The sequence below is a fragment of the Heptranchias perlo genome, chromosome 7 (genome assembly GCF_035084215.1).
Source record: "Heptranchias perlo isolate sHepPer1 chromosome 7, sHepPer1.hap1, whole genome shotgun sequence".
In the NCBI taxonomy this organism is placed as follows: domain Eukaryota; kingdom Metazoa; phylum Chordata; class Chondrichthyes; order Hexanchiformes; family Hexanchidae; genus Heptranchias; species Heptranchias perlo.
In genome coordinates, this window is record NC_090331.1 from 34,161,020 (window position 1) to 34,181,797 (window position 20,778).

At 40.3% G+C, this 20,778-nt stretch overlaps 1 protein-coding gene and 1 long non-coding RNA gene across 10 annotated transcripts in view; one reads left to right on the forward strand and one right to left on the reverse strand.

Annotated features, from left to right (window-relative positions):
• Nucleotides 1–20,778, reverse strand: part of LOC137323601 (uncharacterized) — a 138,782-nt gene that overhangs the window by 105,029 nt on the left and 12,975 nt on the right. The gene's annotated exons all lie outside the window — the stretch shown is intronic.
• ddx18 (DEAD (Asp-Glu-Ala-Asp) box polypeptide 18) overlaps nucleotides 1–20,778 on the forward strand; it is a 44,697-nt gene that overhangs the window by 17,705 nt on the left and 6,214 nt on the right. The window contains exons 9-12 of the mRNA XM_067987273.1: nucleotides 7,209–7,370; nucleotides 10,714–10,866; nucleotides 13,466–13,579; nucleotides 14,310–14,366. Of these exons, the coding sequence (XP_067843374.1) occupies nucleotides 7,209–7,370; nucleotides 10,714–10,866; nucleotides 13,466–13,579; nucleotides 14,310–14,366 (486 nt within the window). The remainder of the gene's footprint in view (nucleotides 1–7,208; nucleotides 7,371–10,713; nucleotides 10,867–13,465; nucleotides 13,580–14,309; nucleotides 14,367–20,778) is intronic.

Here is a 20,778-nt window from a genome sequence, read left to right on the forward strand (position 1 = left end):
TTTAACATACTACAATGCCTGTAGTTCAAAACGCAATGTTTTCCCACAGTTAACTTATCAAAGCAGTTGAAAGCGATGAGCAGATTTGTGTCAGCAGAGAGAAATGGTCCAAGCCTCTGCTGATGCAGCTCTGTGATCTCTCGAGAAGAGGCAGATTTGTTGTTGGAGGAGTTGTTCATACTAGGCTCCGTGGTCTCACTCCACTCTACCTCGGTGGAGCTAATTCTCTGCTTCTGACTCTTGATTACCGCCCATAACCTGGTCATCTGCTCCACTTTCATAGGCCAACTATATACGCCTTTGCTCTTTGGAACATTCTCTCAAAAACGTTGTCTTGCTGCTTCTCCCTTCCTGTGAACGTCTCCTAAAACTGTCTGGAGGGACAGTTCCTTTTGGGATACGCTTCAATCATCATCTGGCACTTTCCAAAGCAACTAGTCAATGCAACATCTGTCCATTTATGCCCCCACAGGTCATTGGACAGAACCCTAACACGTCTTCCATTTGAGACGGCAATTTATTTGTATTTCTTCACTGTTCATTGTGCAGCCTTCTCTACACTGGACAGAACGCTTTAGTAAGCATCTCTACTATCCATTTACAAGATTCTTAATGGATAGTAGATAGAACCTTGGTTAGGCCACACTCACGTACACCAAAACTGTGCACAGTACTTAATATAAAATCGATAGAGGCACTGGAGAAGGTGCAAAAAAGATATACGAGGATGATATCAGAACTGAGAGGTTATACCTATTGGGAAAGATTGAACAGGCTGGGGCTCTTTTCACTAGAAAAGAGAAGGCTGAGGGGTGACCTGGTGGAGGTCTTTAAGATTATGAAAGGTTTTCATAGGGTAGATGTAGAGAAGATGTTTCCACTTGCGGAGGAGACCAGAACTAGGGGCCATCAATATAAGATAGTCACTAATAAATCGAATAGGAAATTTAGGAAAAACCTCTTTACCCAGAGAGCGGTTAGAATATGGAACTCGCTGCCACACGCAGTAGTTGAGGCAAATAGTATAGGTGCATTTAAGGGGGAGCTAGATAAACACATGAGGGAGAAAGGAATAGAAGGTTATGCTGATAGGGTTAGATGAAGAGGGAGGAGACTCGTGTGGAGCATAAACATCAGCATGGATCAGTTGGGCGGAATGGCCTGTTTCTATGCTGTACATTCTATGTAATCTGTGTTCTATCCATTAACGAGATTCTGATCTCCCTGTAGCTTGCCACCTCATCTCCCTGCCATTCCTAATTGTGTTCCATCCAAGTTCAACACATACTTAAGGAACAGTATCTCATTTTCTGTTTGGTTTGAACATTGACTTTAGCACCTTGGTTGTCTCCTCCATTTTCCTGATGAAAGGTCATCGACCTGAAACGCTAACTTTGTTTCTCTCTCCACAGATGCTGCCTGACCTGCTAAGTGTTTTCGAGCATTTTCTGTTTTTATTTCAGATTTCCAGCATCCACAGTATTTTGCTTTTGTCCTGCTATTTTCCTGTCTGTTTCTTCCATCCATGTATTTTGGCCCCCTTTTTGTCTTTCTTTCTAATATCTGTTTACAGGCTGACTGAGTTGACCTATGTTTATCATTCAGCTATTTCTCACCATTTTGTAGGTTCTTTTCCTCCATAGAAATTTACGGCACAGAAGGAGGCCATTCGGCCCATCGTGTCTGTGCCAGCCGAAAAAGAGGCCTCCAGCATAATTCCACTTTCCAGCTCTTGGTCCGTAGCCTCGTAGGTTATGACACTTCAAGTGCACATCTAAGCACCTTTTAAACGCGATGAGGGTTTCTGCCTCTACCACCCTTCCAGGCAGTGAGTTCCAGACAGCTACCTCCCTCTGTGTGAATTTTTTTTTTCCTCAGCTCCCTTCTAATCCTAACAATTACTTTAAATCTATACCCCCTGGTTATTGACCCCTCTGCTAAGGGAACTAGGTCCTTCCTATCCACTGTAGGCCCCTCATAATTTTTTACACACCTCAATTTAATCTCCGCGCAGTCTCCTCTGTTCCAAAGAAAACAACACCAGCCTATCCAATCTTTCCTCATGGCTAAAATTCTCCAGTCCTGGCAACATCCTCGTACCCTCTCTAGTGCAATCACATCTTTCCTGTAATGTGACTAGAACTGTACACTGTACTCAAGCTGTGGCCTAACTAGTGTTTTATACAGTTCCAGCATAACCTCCCTGTTCTTATATTCTATGCCTCGGCTAATAAAGGAAAGTATCCCGTATGCCGCCTTAACCACCTTATCTACTGTCCTCAATGACGACTACCTTCAGTGATCTGTGGACATGCACTCCAAGGTTCCTCTACACCTCTCACTATCCTCCCATTTATTGTGTATTCCCTTGCCTTGTTTGCCCTCCCCAAATGCATTACCTCACACTTCTCCATATTGAATTCCATTTGCCACTTTTCAATCCACCTGACCAGTGCATTGATATCTTCCTGCAGTCTACAACTTTCCTCCTCACTATCAACCACACGGCCAATTTTTGTATCATCTGCAAACTTCTTAATCATGTCCCCTGCATTTAAGTCTAAATCATTGATATATACCACAAAAGGCGAGGGACCAAGTACTGAGCCCTGCGGAACCCCACGGGAAACTGCTTTCCAGTCACAAAAACACCCATCAACCATTACCCTTTGCTTCCTGCCACTGAGCCAGTTTTGGATCCAACTTGCCACTTTCCCTGGGATCCCATGGGCTTTTCTTTTCCGACCAATCTGCCATGTGGGACCTTGTCAAAAGCCTTGCTAAAATCCATATAGACTACATCAAACGTGTTACCCTCATCAACCCTCCTTGTTGCCTCCTCAATAAATTCAATCAAGTTAGACAGACATGACCTTCCCTTAACAAATCCACGCTGGCTGTCCTTGATTAATCTGTGCCTTTCTAAATGATGATGTGGAGATGCCGGTGATGGACTGGGGTTGACAATTGTTCCACACCACCTGAGGAAGGAGGAAGCCTCCGAAAGCTTGTGGAATTTAAAATAAATTTGTTGGACTATAACTTGGTGTTGTAAAATTGTTTACAATTTCTAAATGATGACTAATACTGTCCCTCAGAATTGTTTCCAATAATTTGCCCACCACCGAGGTTAGGCTGACTGACCTGTGATTACTCGGTCTATCCCTTTCTCCCTTTTTAAACAACGGTACAACGTTAGCAGTCTGTCGGCACCATGCTTGTAGCCAGAGAGGATTGGAAAATGATGGTCACAGCCTCCACTATTTCTTCCCTTGCTTCTCTTAGCAGCCTGGGATACATTTCATCTGAGCCTGGCATTTTATCTACTTTCAAAGATGCTAATCCCCATAATATTTCCTCCCTCACTATGTTTAGCCCATCCATTATTTCACACTCCTCCTTAACTACAATGTCTGCATCGTCCCCCTCTTTTGTGAAGACAGACGCAAAGTATTCATTAAGAACCATACCCACATCTTCCGCCTCCATACACGTTACCTTTTTGGTCTCTAATAGGCCTTACTCTTTCCTTAGTTATCCTCTTGCTCTTAATGTATTTATAAAATATCTTTGGGTTTTCCTTGATTTTACTTGCCAATATTCTTTCATGCCCTCTTTGCTTTCCTAATTTCCTTTTTTAATCTCACCCCTGCACTTTCTATACTCCTCAAGGCTTTCTGCAGTATTGAGCTCTCGGTATCTAACATAAGCTTCCTTTTTTTGCCTTATCCTACTCTGTATGCTCCTTGTCATCCGGGGTGCTCTAGATTTGGGAGTGCCACCCTTTTTCTTTGAGGGAACATATTTGCTCTGAACCCTCACTATCTCCTCCTTGAATGCCTCCCACTGTTCTGACACTGATTTACCTTCAAGTAGCTGTTCCCAGTCCACTTTTGCTAAATCACTTCTCAACTTAGTAAAATTGGCCTTTTCCCAATTTAGAACTTTTATTCCTGTTCTATCTTTGTCCTTTTCCATAACTACTCTAAATCTAACTGAATTATGATCACTACCACCGAAATGCCCACCCGCTGATACTCCTTCCATCTGCCCAGCTTCATTCCCTAAAACTAAGTCCAGAACTGCCTCCTCGCTTGTTGGGCTTGCTACGTACTGGCTAAAAAAGTTCTCCTGAATGCATTTTAAGAATTCTGTGCCCTTTATACCTTTTACACTGATTCTACCCCAGTTAATATTAGGGTAATTGAAATCCCCAACTACTTGTACTTTGCACTTATCAGAAATTTACCTACATATTTGCTCTTATATCTCCCTCTGACTGTTTGGGGGTCTATAGTATGCTCCCAGCAGTGTGCTTGCCCCTTTTTTGTTCTTTAGCTCAACCCATATGGCCTCATTTGATGATCCTTCTAACATATTGTCCCTCCTCACTGCTGTAATTGTTTCTTTAACCAATATTGCCACACCCCTGCCCCTCTTTCATCCTCTCTATCTTCATCATCTTCTCATAGAGACTGTTAAAATCCATTAACTAACTGCTTCTTCATGATGATCAATTATCACTTTTGCTTCTTCTCATCTCCCTTCCATTTTATTGTCATATGAAGTAGCTCATTAATTTCCCAGTTATGACAGGCTTCAGTGCTATTGTCTGCCAAGCCCAGCAGTGCCATCAGCAGGCACATAGTGGAATTGCAGCTGTTCATAAAATCCACAAAGGCCTCAAAATTAACCAGCCTACAGTATCCCTCTAATATTCTCTGTAGTCAGAAGTTAAAATTAAATAAAAATTTCAGTTGAAATATATTCCACAGCCGGTCAGAAGAATGTTTCATTTCTAAATTGTGTATAAATTCACGTGTTTATGTCCTAGAAAATGAATGTCAAAAGTTTATCTGAAACAAGTTTTTTGTTTAAAGTCCAGAACACTTTTTTTTAATTTTGGGGTGTTTTGGATTGTATTGAGCCCAAGTGAATGCAACATGTTTATTATGGTAAAAAAAAAATTTTTTAAAAGGGGTTATATATTTGTGTGGAAGGTGGGGAAAGTATCCGATAATTGGGTGATGAATGTATCCATCATTCGGTGCAGTCATTCCACTGAAAGTATTCCTCTCCCAATACATTGACTTTTTCCTATTTAATTTATATCTTGTAATTTTCACTAATCAGAATTCATGGAACAACTTTCAAATCTGCACATGCAGCAAGACCTGGACAACATCCAGGCTTGGGCTGATAAGTAGCAAGTAACATTCGCACCAGACAAGTGCCAGGCAATGACCATCTCCTACAAGAGAGAATCTAACCACCTCCCCTTGACATTCAACGGCATTACCATTGCTGAATCCCCCACCATCAACATCCTGGGGGTCACCATTGACCAGAAACTAAACTGGACCAGTCACATAAATACTGTGGCTACAAGAGCAGGTCAGAGGCTGAGTTTTCTGTGGCGAGTGACTCACCTCCTGACTCCCCCAAAGCCTTTCCACCATCTACAAGGCACAAGTCAGGAGTGTGATGGAATACTCTCCACTTGCCTGGATGAGTGCAGCTCCAACAACACTCAAGAAGCTCGACACCATCCAGGTCAAAGCAGCCCGCTTGATCAGCACCCCATCCACCACCTTAAACATTCATTCACTCCACCACCGGCGCACTGTGGCTGCAGTGTGTACTATCTACAGGATGCACTGCAGCAACTCGCCACGGCTTCTTCGTCAACACCTCCCAAACCCGCGACCTCTACCACTTGGAAGGATAAGGACAGCAGGTGCATGGGAACACCACCACCTGCACGTTCCCCTCCAAGTCACACACCATCCTGACTTGAAAATATATCGTCGCTGGGTCAAAATCCTGGAACTCCCTACCTAACAGCACTGTGGGAGAACCTTCACCACATGGACTGCAGCGGTTCAAGAAGGCGGCTCACCACCACCTTCTCGAGGGCAATTAGGGATGGGCATTAAGTGCTGGCCTTGCCAGCGGCACCCGCATCCCATGCATAAATTTTTAAAAATGACATTATTAAAGCAAAAAGGGTAGATCCATAATAATGACTATACATAAGGCTGATGTATGCAAGAATAAAATCACCCCGTGCTTGCTGACCTACATTGGCTCCTGGTCCAGCACTGCCTCGATTTTAAAATTCTTATCCTTGTGTTCATATCCCTCCCTGGCCTCGCCCCCTCCCTATCTCTGTAACCTCCTCCAGCCCTACAACCACAGAGATCTCTGTACGCCTCCAATTCTGGCCTCTTGCTCATCCCCAATTTCTTTGCTGCACCATTGGCGGCCGTGCCTTCTGCTGCCTAGGCCCTAATGTAATAAATTGGATAGCCAGGTGGTGAAGGATAGAATACTAGAGCCTGGTCTTTAGTTGCTTCCAAGCCTTTATTCACAGAGACCAACATTACCCACACCACACCCTAGATAAGCTCTCATGTAAATGGATACAAGAGAGTCCCCAATTGATATGCACCACCTGAATACAATTAAAACTAATTGATTTAAATCAGATGGATACAATTAACATCGAAACTCTGGAATTTCCCTGCCCAAAAATCTCCGCCTCTCTACCTCCTCCTTTAAGTCGTTCCTTAAAACCTACCTCTATGACCAAGCTTTTGGTCACCTGTTATAATATCTCTTTATGGCTCGGTGTCAAATTTTGTTTGATAATGCTCCTGTGAAGCACCTTGGGACGTTTTACTGTGTTAAAGATACTGTATACATGGAAGTTGCTGTTTGTTTCCTTCCACATGATACATTTTTGCACCAATGCATTTTCCTTCACTGATCAGTACTTCGAGTTAACATGACTTCCTCTCGTTCTCCAAGTGTATGATAATGCCGTAACTTTTTACTGTTTTTCCAATACTAATTCTGCCACTGTTACTGGTATATTTAAAGGTGATCACGTGTACATGCTAGTGAGATCACCCTATGTGAAGTCATTTAGGGAATTTAGGAGGAAAACACAATGGTCTTTTAAATATTGTAACTTGAAACACATATTTACCCCCAAAAGTTTGTTGTTTCAAGTTTTCCCATGAGGAGGGAAAATTAAAACTGGTAATCCTGTAGTTTTAAAAGGACTGGCGCATTGTCCACAGAACAGTAAAACCTGCAAGACAGCACAGTAAAACAAAATATTTCACTATATTTTACTTGCGAAATGATGTACAGTTCAAGTGCAATATTTAATTTTATATTGACTGATTTACCTTCATGTTTAGGGTTATGTAGTTTGCCCATCTGAGAGAAGATTCCTCTTGCTCTTCACTTTTCTAAAGAAGAACCGTAAGAAGAAGCTCATGGTTTTCTTCTCTTCGTGCATGTCTGTGAAGTATCACTATGAGCTTTTGAACTACATTGACCTACCTGTTATGGCAATTCATGTAAGTAAAAAAAAAAGTTGCCGATCTTTTCTCCCTTTCATTTCTGAAAGTGTTGCTGGCACCGTTCCCTCTAAGCTGCACGCGTGCGTCACCATACAACAGTCTGTTGTGTGCCACGCACTTAAACATTCTGTCTGCACACCAAACCAGTGCTATCTGGTCTGTGTCGAGTTAGCTGATATCAGCGGTGGGAACACTGCCTGTGATTCACTGTCCAGGGGCGAGGGTTTCTGCTCGTGATCATTATCGAGTGACCCCGACTGAAAGCTGTGAACGGCCGGCTGGACGTTGGGTGATAGAAGATTGGATCTGTCTGTCCTCTGGTCAGATGCCTTGCTGACGTTCACTGCCTGGGTGCACCTGTAGAGAATTGCTGGTGGGTGATGCACTGGAGCGTTTTCTGTGGCACTGTCGGCCGGTGAGAGTCGACGTCTTCAGAAGAGGGAGAGAAACTTACAAGGGCAAAAGGAGAGTTGGCCCAGGCATGTTTGGAAGTCTCTGGATAACCCGGGCTGCCCTATAACGAGGTTTAACATTAAACAGCGAGAGGTCAGTCGTCCTGAGTCAGTCTGCCTGGTTGTGGGAGGAATTTAAAGGTATTTGGTTACATGTCAGTGTTTGACTAGCTGAGTGCGATCCTGTATGACACAAGCCAGCTGTTCCCCAGTATCAGCACTGCTCCGTTAACCCATCACTCAGGACTTGGCAGCGCTTCTGTATTTGCGGAGAGAATCGTTGGCTTCTTAAAGGGACAATGCCCTTAGCGGTGTCCAACTGATGTTCGTGTGAATCTTCAGAGCTTGACACAGTGGGCAATGGAATTGCTCCCCTCCTGCTTGTGAGATATCTTTAATTCACAGAACTCCAAGCGGGGAGACTCTAAACTAAACATTTAGAACAATCCTGGCCATTAACAGCATTTTAAATACACAAAGTCAAATCTGAATGGCTGACTGGTAATAAATGCTTGATGCTGCCTCTAGTTAGGGATTGTTACAGGTGGTGGTCGTTGTGGATCTGTACAGGCCCCACGGTTCTGTGTAGCATTCATGTCAGCCGTGGCTCAGTGGGTAGCATTCTCGCCTCTTGAGTCAGAAGGCCGTGGGTTCAAGTCCCACCCCAGAGACTTAAGTATATAATCCAGGCTGACTCTCCAGTGCTATGCTGTCAGAGGTGCCGTCTTTTGGATGAGTTGTTAAACCGAGGCCCGTCTCTCCTCGGATAAATGTAAAAAAAAAATCCCATGACACCTTTTGAAGAGCAGGGGAGTTCCCCTGGTGTCCTGGCCAATATTTATCCCTCAACCAACATCATTAAAACAGATTATCTGGTCATTATCTCATTGTAGTTTGTAGGAGCTTGCTGTGCACAAATTGGCTGCCTCGTTTCCTACGTTACAACAGTGACTACACTTCAAAAGTATTTAATTGGCTGTAAAGCGCTTTGGCACATCTAGAGATCATGAAAGGTGCTATCTAAATACAAGTCCTTACATTTCCTTTCCTTAAATATATAACTTCAGCCTTTGGAAACAAATGGGGAAACAGTGTGCATGACCAAACTGCACCCTGCTTTACATTGAGGCAGCAAAACTAATGAGACCTGCAAGATGTACAATTATAATGCAATATTTTTTTAAACCCTGCTGATGATTTAGTGGAGATGGTGGAAGGGGGGGGGGGGGAGGAGGAGGAGGAGAGAGCTTTAATTAAACTGCTCCCTATTCCCAAATTCACACTGACTGACTTGACAGCTGTTTTATATTTGACACAATTTAAAAATTCTGAATGCACACTGTTTATTTCTGTTTGAATCAGAGTCATTAAGTTGATTCAACAAAAAGCTGATTGGAATCGTTCCCATCAGATATAGTTTTTAATAACGAGACTGGTCTGCTGAATCCTACTGCAACTTAAGAAACCCATTTCATAAATAATACAAAATTATCAGCCAATATAAAATTAAATTGTTAAAATGATCCATTAGTTTGTACATTTGTTCTGTTTGTTGTACACCCTGAATAATGTTTTTCAAAAAAGATGTTCTATTCAAGGTTGTGATTTTTTTACGGTGGTGCGCACAGCTTTTATATCGGTGCACTATACCAAGTTCACTCCGCACATGGCCAAAAAAAATTAGAGGGAACATTGGTTGCTGGGGTATGGTTTCACATGTACCAGTTGTCTCTGGTACACCATCCAACTGGCCATTATTCATGTGTGAGCCATGATGGTGAGTGTTGGGCAGGTTATTCAACCCATGAGGGAAATTTCAACAAGCCTGATCCTGGTGTACCCACGTACACTTTTAGCATAGTCACTGGATAGTGGGAACTCTGACCAATTTTCTGCTCCCTAATCTATAGGCATTAAGGCTATTTGTAGTACCCCTAGTGCTGGCACTGAGATCAGCTATCTTAGCACAGACCAGGCATTGATATGGAGCCTTCCTGGTCTGCAAGATTCAACTAATCAGTGAACAAACCTGCTGAGCCATGGGAGCAGGGAGCAGGGATCGCTCTAATGTGTCTTGATTGTATTGGCTAGCTTACGATAAGAATGCTATTGCATTTTGTATTGGACACACCCGTTATGGAAATGTACTCCTAACAGTTTAAATCTTCATAAATGGTAGTAGTGTTAAGATTAGTAATTTCTAGCTAGTTACTTAGAAAAAAATACATAAGATAGTTAAAAATTACTGCATTTCTGAGTTAGCCATTGACTGTACAGTTGGCTGCAACATTTTCATACATTTAGAAAAACTTGTAGTCTAGGCTGCTTCATCTGAATTTTTTTTTAAATTTAATTATTGGATGTGGATGGTGCTGGCAGGAGACATTTATTACCATCTGTAGTTGTCCTGATACAGTGTTCCTGGGCATTCTTAAGTAGCAACTAGGAATGACGTAGCATGGGACTGGAGTTACATGTAGGCCAGAGCGAGTAAGGATTACAGATTCCCTTTCCTGAAAAACCTTGCATTTATAAAATGCCTTTCACATCCTTAGGATGTCCCAAAGTGTTTCACAGCCTAAATGATGGCCAGGACACCGGGTGAACTTTCTTGTACTACTTTGAATAGCACAGAAGGATTTTTTTTACATCAACCTGAACAGGGAGATGGGGCCTTGGTTTAATGTCTCATCTGAAAGATGGCACCTGCTTTGCAGCACTGTCTCAGTACAACACTGAAGTGTGCACCTAGATTATGGGCTCAAATTCTGTGTATAATAATGGTTACTGAAAACATTCTAGAATTTGATTTACAGAATGTTTCTAACATTTAAATGCAAATCATTTCCCTTCATTGTTTGTTAATTTTCTCTGCTCAATATTTTTAGGGAAAGCAGAAGCAGACAAAACGTACATCCACCTTCTTCCAGTTCTGTAATGCAAACAATGGAATATTGCTGTGCACAGATGTAGCTGCCAGGGGGCTGGATATTCCTGAAGTTGACTGGATTGTACAGTATGACCCCCCTGATGATCCAAAGGTATAATATTTCATATTATAAAGTGATCACTAAAATTAGAATACTAATTCTAAAGTTTGTTACAAGCTTTCTCACCAGGTTTATTCATATATCAAAGTGCTTCAGACCCATTAGTTTTCTCAAATGCAAATTGCTGTTCTGGCCTATTTGCTGAATATAGCCTACTTAGCATACAATTAAGAGTCAACCATTGATGTGGAACTGGAGTCACATATAGACCAGACCGGATAAAGACGGTAGATTTCTTAAAGGATATTAGTGAACCAGTTTGTTTTTTTACAATAATGTGACTGGTCACTTTTATTTTCAGATTTTTTTTAAACTGAACTCAAATTCTCAGACTACTGTTCTCAGAACTCACACTCTCTGGATTATTAGTCCAGTCCACTGGATTACGAGTTCAGTAACATAACCGCTGCACTACTTGCCTATTCTTCCTCTCATCATTTATTACCATTTGGAAGTGGGAGCAAATTCAAATACTCTTAAAGGTCTTTTTTCAGCCATTTGAATGGAAAAGTTGTAAAGATTGACGTATCATAGGAGAAGTAGTAGTGATAGGATGACCAGTTTATATAGGCAATTTCTATTATTAAAGCAGACATAAAATGTATAATGAAAGAAGTAGACAGAGAAGGACTGCTCAGTATGCTGATAGTCTCCAGGAACTCCTGTGTCCAATTTTATGTGATTTTGTCTCATGTACTATAACACTGAAGAAAAATGTGCATATTAAGTAATAAAATTACTTCAAAAAAAGCATAATAACCCCAATCTACTAACACCAATGCAATTACCCAATCCTTTCAGCTGGATTATCCTGTCCCCTCTTTTTCCTTTGCTTCACTTTTTCCTTCACTATCACCTTTTCTCCTTTTTTGGTTTAATTATTCTTTTTCAATATTTCCTCCACCTATCTAACTGTCTTTCCAACTTTTTCCAATTTAAATCTGTTATTTGCATTTTTCTGCCTGCTCCCACCATCCAATAAAACTTGCAGTTATAAAGCGCCTTTAATGTAGAAAAACGTTACAAGGCGCTTCACAGACACATATGGGGGAAAAATGGATGCCAACTTTATGGTCAGAGGTGGGTTTTAGGGAGTGTCTTGAAGGAGGAAAGGGAGGTGTAGAGGCTGAGTGGTTTAGGAAGGGAATTCCTGAATGTGGCGACAAAGTGACTGAAAGCATGGCCACTTGCGGGGGTGGGGGGCGTTGGACAAGAGGTCAGAGGAACAGAGTTTTTGGGGTTGTAGTGCTGGAGGATATTACAAAGATGGAGGGTTTTAGACACACGGATGAGGTGGCAGCAACTACAAAAACGGACTCCAACCAAAAAGTGAAAACATGAAGGTTCACAGAGTTTTGTCATAGATGCAACCTTGTCATGTTTGCATTTTTCAGCATCAAAGCTATGTAAAAAGCTAGTGATAGTGGCCCCTGCAGCACAAATAGAAAAGCATAATCTTTATATAGTCTAGACAAGACTATTGAACAAGCAGGTGAAAGCAGGATATTATTTCAATATTACTTCAAGGCAAACAAGTACAAGCAGGAGATAAGAATGAAATGTGATTTTAAAACCAATATTAGAATTGTAGAATGATACGGCACAGAAGGAGGCTATTCCGGCCCATCGGACTAATTGGATAGTTCTTTGAAAGAACTATCCAATTAGTCCGACTCCCCTGCTTGTTCCCCATAGCCCTTCAAATTTTTCCTCTTCAAGTATTTATCCAATTCCCTTTTGAAAGTTATTATTGAATCTGCTTCCACCGTCCTTTCAGGCAGTGCATTCCAGATCATAACAACTCGCTGCGTATTTTTTTTTCCTCATGTCGCTTCTGGTTCTTTTGCCAATTACCTTAAATCTGTGTCCTCTGGTTACTGACCCTTCTGCCACTGGAAACAGTTTCTCCTTATTTACTCCATCAGAACTCTTCATGATTTTGAACACCTATTAAATCTCTCCTTAATCTTCTCTGCTGTAAGAACGACCCAAATTTTTCTAGTCTCAATGCGTAACTGAAGTCTTCCATCCCTTGACCATTTTAGTAAATCTCCTCTGCACCCTCTCTAGGCCTTGACATCCTTCCTAAAGTGTGGTGCCCAGAATTGGCTACAATACTCCAGCTGGAGCCTAACCAGTGTTTTATAAACATAACTTCCTTGCTTTTGTACACTACACATAGTGTACAAAAGCAAGGAAGTTATAAAGCCAAAGATCCCATATGCCTTCTTTAAACAAAGGGTGATGAATTTTTGGAATAATGTATTAAAGATGAAAACATTATGGACTTTCAAAATGCAGTTGCATGCTGGACTGGAAGTGTTGAAATATTAAAGGCACAAGTTTTGATGGGCCTTGCATCTTTATATGTGATTGTTTAAAACTGCGTTGGTCACAACAAGGCAAAAGAGAAGAAATCCCATTTTAAATTGTACTAAATATAACGTAATTTTTGAGTATTGATAGCTTCAAACCTTGTATTGTGACTATTAACTGCAGCTCTTGTTGGGAGGATTTATGTGGTTTTTAAATACTTCTACCCAAATGAAGTGACAATTCATTATGTACTGCCTTTTCATTATCCTACCAGGAATATATCCACCGTGTGGGTAGGACTGCACGAGGAATTAATGCACAAGGGCATGCATTACTTATCCTGAGAGCAGAAGAACTGGGTTTCCTTCGTTATCTCAAACAGGCCAGGGTAAATGTTTTTTGCTAATTTTTCCATGGGACATTGTGCAATTTTATTCAAGTTTAAGTTACCTAGTTAGAAATGTTCATACTAGTCAAGCAAATCCTAATTTTTGCTTCTGTTTTAAGTGATTTTTTTTTAACAGAAGTAATAATGAATGTGAAGACCTAAGTGATATCTGCATTTTATGCATAATTTTTAAATTCTTTCAACACCGGGTCAGTCTGATGATCCTTGAACCAGCCACAGATTTTGTGTCCGATTGAAGTACTCAGGACCCCACGTAGTCTGAAGAACAATTAAGAAATTACTACGGGTGGAGTCACATAGAAAAGAATTTCTCTAAACCTGTAATCGGTAGTTTCACCTTGCTAGTTCCTATCTTCTGTTTAATAGGGACAGGCTGAAAAGTGGGAAGAGATTCAAAAATAGAAACTTGGAAATGAATTTTAAAATTTGATATTTGTAGTTTTGCTTTGTCTATTGGTTTAACCAAGAGTTTGTCTAAAACAAATTGGCTTTGTAATAGAAAGAAAGAACTTGCGTGAATATAGAGCCTTTTACAACCTCAGGGCATCCCAAAATGTTTCACAGCCAAAAAAACTTTTAAAGTGTTGTTGTAATGTTGGGAAATTCACATACATTATGATACACATATATTGTCATTTTATGCGTTACCTTTTTTTTGGCACAAATATGTAGCGTAACCTTTACACGATGCTAAATTTTATTTTGCTAGGTACCTCTGAATGAGTTTGACTTTTCCTGGAGCAAGATCTCAAACATACAAACGCAGGTAAAATTACATTAGTTGCAGCACACATACATTGTGATGGTGTTCGTTTAAGGTTTCTTTTACAAAACTTTGGATTCAAAAATGAGGCATTCTCTAGTTCCACGGGAATTCGTTACAAATTCCATGCATACAGTGAAACTGCCATGCAAAATAATGAAATTAGGCCTTTGGACCTGGAGCTGCATGTTTCCTTACAATCCTGTGATTTGTAAAAGCTAGGGTGGGGGTCAGGAAAAGATATTTGAGAAAAGGAAAGTGCTCTGAACATGACGGAATTTGGGGAAGGGAGTAGTCACACTGTACTGGTGGGCAATCTTGTAATGAAACAAAATGGCTGTAATAGTGAGTATGAATAGAGTTGGGCTAAGCAAACTGTTTTTAAATTAAGATTAACTATATGGAAGCAGCGTTTTTGCATATTTAAGATAATTGTGTGCTACACCGCTGCTTTTCAAAGTTTAATCTGTTTAGTAATCCTTTCTGATGTGTATGGGCTTATGATGGCACACATTGGAGCACCAACTAGCAGTACCATGCAACAGAGACTTGGAGCTTTCTGGGGTTACCCTCTACTCTGTGTTCTTTATCTTTGATGCTCTGTGGAGAGGAATAGTTGTCAAATTGCTGCTGTAACAAAACTCTTAGCTGGCTGAAGAGAGGAATTTAGTGGGACCTGGATGTGGGAAAGCCACGGGAGATGCATGGCCCATGGAGATCTGGACGCTGAGTATGATAGGGAGACGAAAGTAATTTTACACTGAGAGAAATATTTGATCGTCAAGCATATTTAGTCTCTCATAAACCACCGTAAATTGTCCCTACTTATGACAGCATTTAGGTGTAACAATGAGATTGCCTGGCATGCTGTTAAACAGTTGCACTTTCCCATAGGCTCAAGTTGAATTGGCTTCTTTATTGTTCAAGTTGCAGTATTTTTGATAATGGGCACTTTTGTCCATATTAGGAGTGTCAAAAATGTGGATATGATTTTTTTTCCATATAGGTCTGATTTTACAAGATGGCATAAAATAGCAGTTCAGAAACAACATGTATTTAATTACCCACTTTTTCTCATACAAACTAGCAATTTTTTTTCATGAATTTTGGATGGTGAGGCTTTTTGGCTTGGTATAATATGGTTAACCTTAAAATGAATATCCAAGGAAGGTATCCAGAAACCATATTTTTGAGCCTTGCTTTACAAATAGTTTGTGTTGTAAAATTAAATCTAAATTTTTAATGTTCCAACATTCTTATTTTTATGCTAATTTTGGTACTTCAAACAGGTGACATAGGGGTCTCTGATGCTTAATCCATAGTTCCATCATTGTGCTTCATTGGAGTGCAGGTACTGGGTGATGCAGAAACATAAAATGAGTTTTGAGCTTTTGCTGGAATAGTCTTTTGTTCCTCCTGTGCAAAAGGGGAACTAAATGGTGAAACAAAGTGATGGATAACAAACTGGTTTAGAGCAATTACCTTTTCATACAGGATTGTGTTGACATTAACAGCTTTTACATGCAATTTAGTTGACTGGATATTAATTAGAGAGAGTTTCTTCCTACTTGAGGATCATTAAAGCCTGTTTATATTGCCAGTTTTAAAAACTCCAGGTTATTTTTGCATTCTCCGGGTTCTATTTTTAGCGTCAAAAAGCAGGAGAAAGTTGGGGAGAAGTGGACATAGGAACAGGAGTAGGCCATTCAACCCCTCGTGCCTGCTCCGTCATTTGATAAGATCATGGCTGACCTGTGATCTAACTCCATATACCTCCCTTTGGCCCATAGCCCTTAATACCTTTGGTTGCCAAAAAGCTATCTATCTCACATTTAAATTTAGCAATTGAGCTAGTATCAATTACTGTTTGCGGAAGAGAGTTCCAAACTTCTACCACCCTTTGTGTGTAGAAATGTTTTCTAATCTCACTCCTGAAAGGTCTGGCTCTAATTTTTAGACTGTGCCCCCTACTCCTAGAATCCCCAACCAGTGGAAATAGTTTCCCTCTATCCACCCTATCCGTTCCCCTTAATATCTTATAAACTTTGATCAGATCACCCCTTAACCTTCGAAACTCTAGAGAATACAACCCCAATTTGTGTAATCTCTCCTCGTAACTTAATCCTTGAAGTCCGGGTATCATTCTAGTAAACCTACGTTGCACTCCCTCCAAGGCCAATATGTCTTTCCGAAGGTGCGGTGCCCAGAACTGCTCACAGTACTCCAGGTGCGGTCTAACCAGGGTTTTGTATAGCTGCAACATAACTTCTGCCCCCTTGTACTCCAGTTCTCTAGATATAAAGGCTAGCATTCCATTAGCCTTATTGATTATTTTCTGCACCTGTTCATGACACTTCAATGATCTGTGTACCTGAACCCCTAAGTCCCTTTGGACATCCACTGTTTTTAACTTTTTACCATTTAGAAAATATCCTTTTTTGGTCCAAAGTGGATGACCTCACATTTGTCTACATTGAATTCCATCTGCCACAGTTTTGCCCATTCACCTAATCTATCAATATCCCTTTGTAATTTTATGTTTTCATCTACACTGCTTACAATGCCACCAATCTTTGTGTCATTGGCAAACTTAGATATGAGACTTTCTATGCCTTCATCTAAGTCGTTAATAAATATTGTGAATAATTGAGGCCCCAAGACAGATCCCTGCGGGACTCCACTTGTCACATCCTGCCAATGTGAATATTTACCCATTATCCCTACTCTCTTTCGCCTTTCACTCAGCCAATTTCCTAACCAAGTCTGTATTTTTCCCTCGATTCCATGGGCTTCTAACTTAGCTAACAATCTCTTATGTGGGACCTTATCAAATGCCTTCTGGAAGTCCATGCATATAAGATCCATTGACATTCCCCTGTCCACTACTTTAGTCACCTCTTCAAAAAATTCAATCAGGTTTGTCAGGCACGACCTACCTTTCACAAATCCATGCTGGCTCTCCCCGATTAACTGAAAATTCTCGAGGTGTTCAGTCACCCTATCCTTAATTATAGACTCCAGCAATTTCCCCACAACAGATGTTAGGCTAACTGGTCTATAATTCCCCGGTTTCCCGCTCCTTTCTTAAAAAGCGGAGTAACGTGCAATTTTCCAATCTAGAGGGACAGTTCCTGAATCCAGAGAACTTTGAAAGATTATAGTTAGGGCATCTGCAATCTGCTCACCTACTTCCTTTAAAACCCTGGGATGGAAACCATCTGGTCCTGGGGATTTGTCACTCTTTAGTGCTATTATTTTCTTCACTACTGTTGCTTTACTGATGTTAATTTTATCGAGTCCCTGTCCCCGATTCAATATTAGTTTTCTTGGGATTTCCGGCATGCTATCCTCTTTTTCTACTGTAAATACTGACGCAAAGTAATTATTCAACATGTCCGCCATTTCCCCATTGTCAATGACAATATCCCCACTTTCAGTTTTTAAGGGGCCAACACTGCTCCTGACCACCCTCTTTTTCCTAATATAACTATAAAAGTTCTTTGTATTGGTTTTGATATCCCTTGCAAGTTTCTTTTCATACTCTCCTTTTGTAGCTGTTACTATCTGTTTTGTGACCCTTTGTTGATCTTTGTATCTTTCCCATGCGCCAGGATCTGTGCCATTTTTTGCCTTTATGTATGCCCTTTCCTTATGTCTTATACTGTCCCTTACCTCTTTAGTTGTCCAGGGCTTTTTTTTTGGCAAGTAGAGTTCTTGCCCTTCAGGGGTATAAACCGGTTCTGTATCTCGTTAAATGTTTCTTTAAACATTTCCCACTGATCATCAGTCGTTTTACCCATTAACAGATTTGCTCAGTTTACTGTGGACAATCTCTGTCTCATCCCATTGAAGTCAGCCTTACCCAAGTCTAGAATCTTAGCAGCTGATTCACTTTTTTCCCTTTCAGACACTACATTGAACTCGATCACGTTATGATCGCTATTGGATGGATGTTCACGCACAGTTAAGCTGTTAACTAAATCTGGTTCATTACTAGTTACTAAATCTAGTATGGCTTGCCCCCTTGTTGCCTCTAGGATATATTGCTGTAGAAAACTATCCCGGACACACTCAAGAAATTCACTACCTTTCTGACAGTTGCTAGTCTGCTTTTCCCAATCTATGTGAAGTTTAAAGTCCCCCATTAAGACCACTATGCCTTTCTTACACGCTTGTCTAATCTCTGCATTTATACAATCTAGCACTTCAGAAAAATCTGGATAAATTTGGGGGGAAATCATTAAAAATCTATTTTTATTTGAAACATTGCTGTAACACACACTGCTTCCCTGTAAAATAATACAAATGAGCAGCTCTGAAGTCTGAACTCGCCTCAAGGCAATTCTTCAATCCGTTTGGGACAATTACCTATAGTTTTGAGATGTGCACACGTTGTGTTCGTGATCTCATGCTTGATGGGTGTCATGCAGAGCACATACAGCAACTAATGTGCATGATTACATGTGTATGATGAAACCACATACCATTTACATGCATCTTGAGAACCAATTTTCAGCATTGAGTGGTGAGAATTCAGGATTTTTTTATCCTAAAATCAACCAACCCAAAAAAAAAATCCTGGAATCACTAAATAAAATAATTCTCATTCATCTTACGTAGAAAGAACTCTTCTTGTTAAAATTAAAAAGTCAGTTGTTTTAAAATGAATATTCATAAGTCAGAATTGAGTTATATTTTATTTGTATTTTTATTAAGCATTGAATATGATAAATTATACTGCATAAAGTGTTCAGACCTATATTAATGGCAGAGCTGCATAAAGGCACTGGTACAATGGCCTTCATCTATGCTATATGATTCTATAAAATATTCAAAGCTATTTATTAATGTCAAGCATTGTATAATCACAATAATTGTACAAGCAGATACATAAAATATTCATGCTGTACTTTATAAATAGCAGACATCCAGACTGTATAATTTTACCAAAAATTTTGCTAACCATAGTTGAATAAAACCCCTTTCTGTACACCTTTCTTTCTGTTTGCTGCTCCTGATGTGCTTATCTTTTGTCTATTTCATTTTAAGAGCTAAGTTCAAGGAATTAAAATGACTCAATTTTTCCCCTGTTCCTCTTTATCCACATGTTCTAATGTGTACAGATGATCAGCAGGGTTCTCAATCCCATCCTTTCAGTTAAACAGAAGTCAGGAGGGAAAAAAAATCATGCAAAAGTTGCCACCACAGGCTCAGCTGGTTAAGGCAGTGAGTAGCTGGAAAAGTCTTTAGTTCGATTTCCATTCTGCGCTGCTTGATTTAATAAAGAGATGGCAGAAGGGAAGAGAAAATTTGTTGCCAGCGTTCCTGCTACCGATGGCTGTCCAATGACCCTTGCTGTAGGTGCATGTCGAGATGTTGTGAAGATAGAGTTGTGCTTCTCTGTGATTTTTCCACTCATTCCTCTCTCTTCCCCCATCTTCCCTCCGTTGTGGTCAAATAGTAATTGCCTAGGCTGAAATAGGAAAAGTAGCCACTTGGACAATGTACCAGTGCCTTTTAGAACTTTTACCATGGTGGGGAGTCAACACCTGGGGAGAGCAAAATGTACTTAAATACAGGTCTATGTTGTATTGTGTTTAATTTGCTGTTAACATTCATTTGTTGCTTTTTGAATCCACTTGCTCTAAAATGTTGTTTCCATGCTGTGTTGATGGCTTCACGTGCTTAAAATTTACCTTACAAGCAACCTTGGCCCTCATTTGTAGTGGATTTTCAATTTTGGAGGGCCTGAAGTGAAAACACTCAACTCCCAAGTCAATTTTGTCTATGAATTTGCATGCAGTATTAAGTTGTTGTCTTGTGTCATTTGAAAACTGGGAGAAGTTTGAATATGGCTGCAGAAAGGAGGGGTTCTTGCCATTGTGCTTTTATTTCTCCCCTGTTAACTATGCTTTGAATATTTTTATTTCAGCATTGATGGACAGTGATTAATGTTCAACCATATTAATGTGCATGATAACTCTGCTCCAACAAACTTAATTAGATCACGGAAACATTTCTCTTTCTCTCTTCCCCTTTCTCTTTTTCTCTCTTCCCCTTTCTCTTTTTCTCTCTTCCCCCACCCTAACAGCTTGCGTCTTGCTCATCGATTATAATTTTTACTCCAGTTCATTAGTAATAGTTTGATTTCTGTGGGAATGATTTAGTACGTGAGTAAAGAATGGAATTATTTTGCACTAGCCATGAATATCAAATTGATGGCTCGATTTTCTTTGTTTTTAATTTAAAATTTTGCATGATTAAATCTTGCAGATACATGTAGGTTTACTTGGATAGCATTAATTGAACATTAATTTAGTGCTTGATCCAAAAGATAAAATTAGAAAGCGCCTGGTAGAATTTTGGTGCATTATAACGCACATCACTGTTGTTTTTCATAAGTCCCTGCAGAATA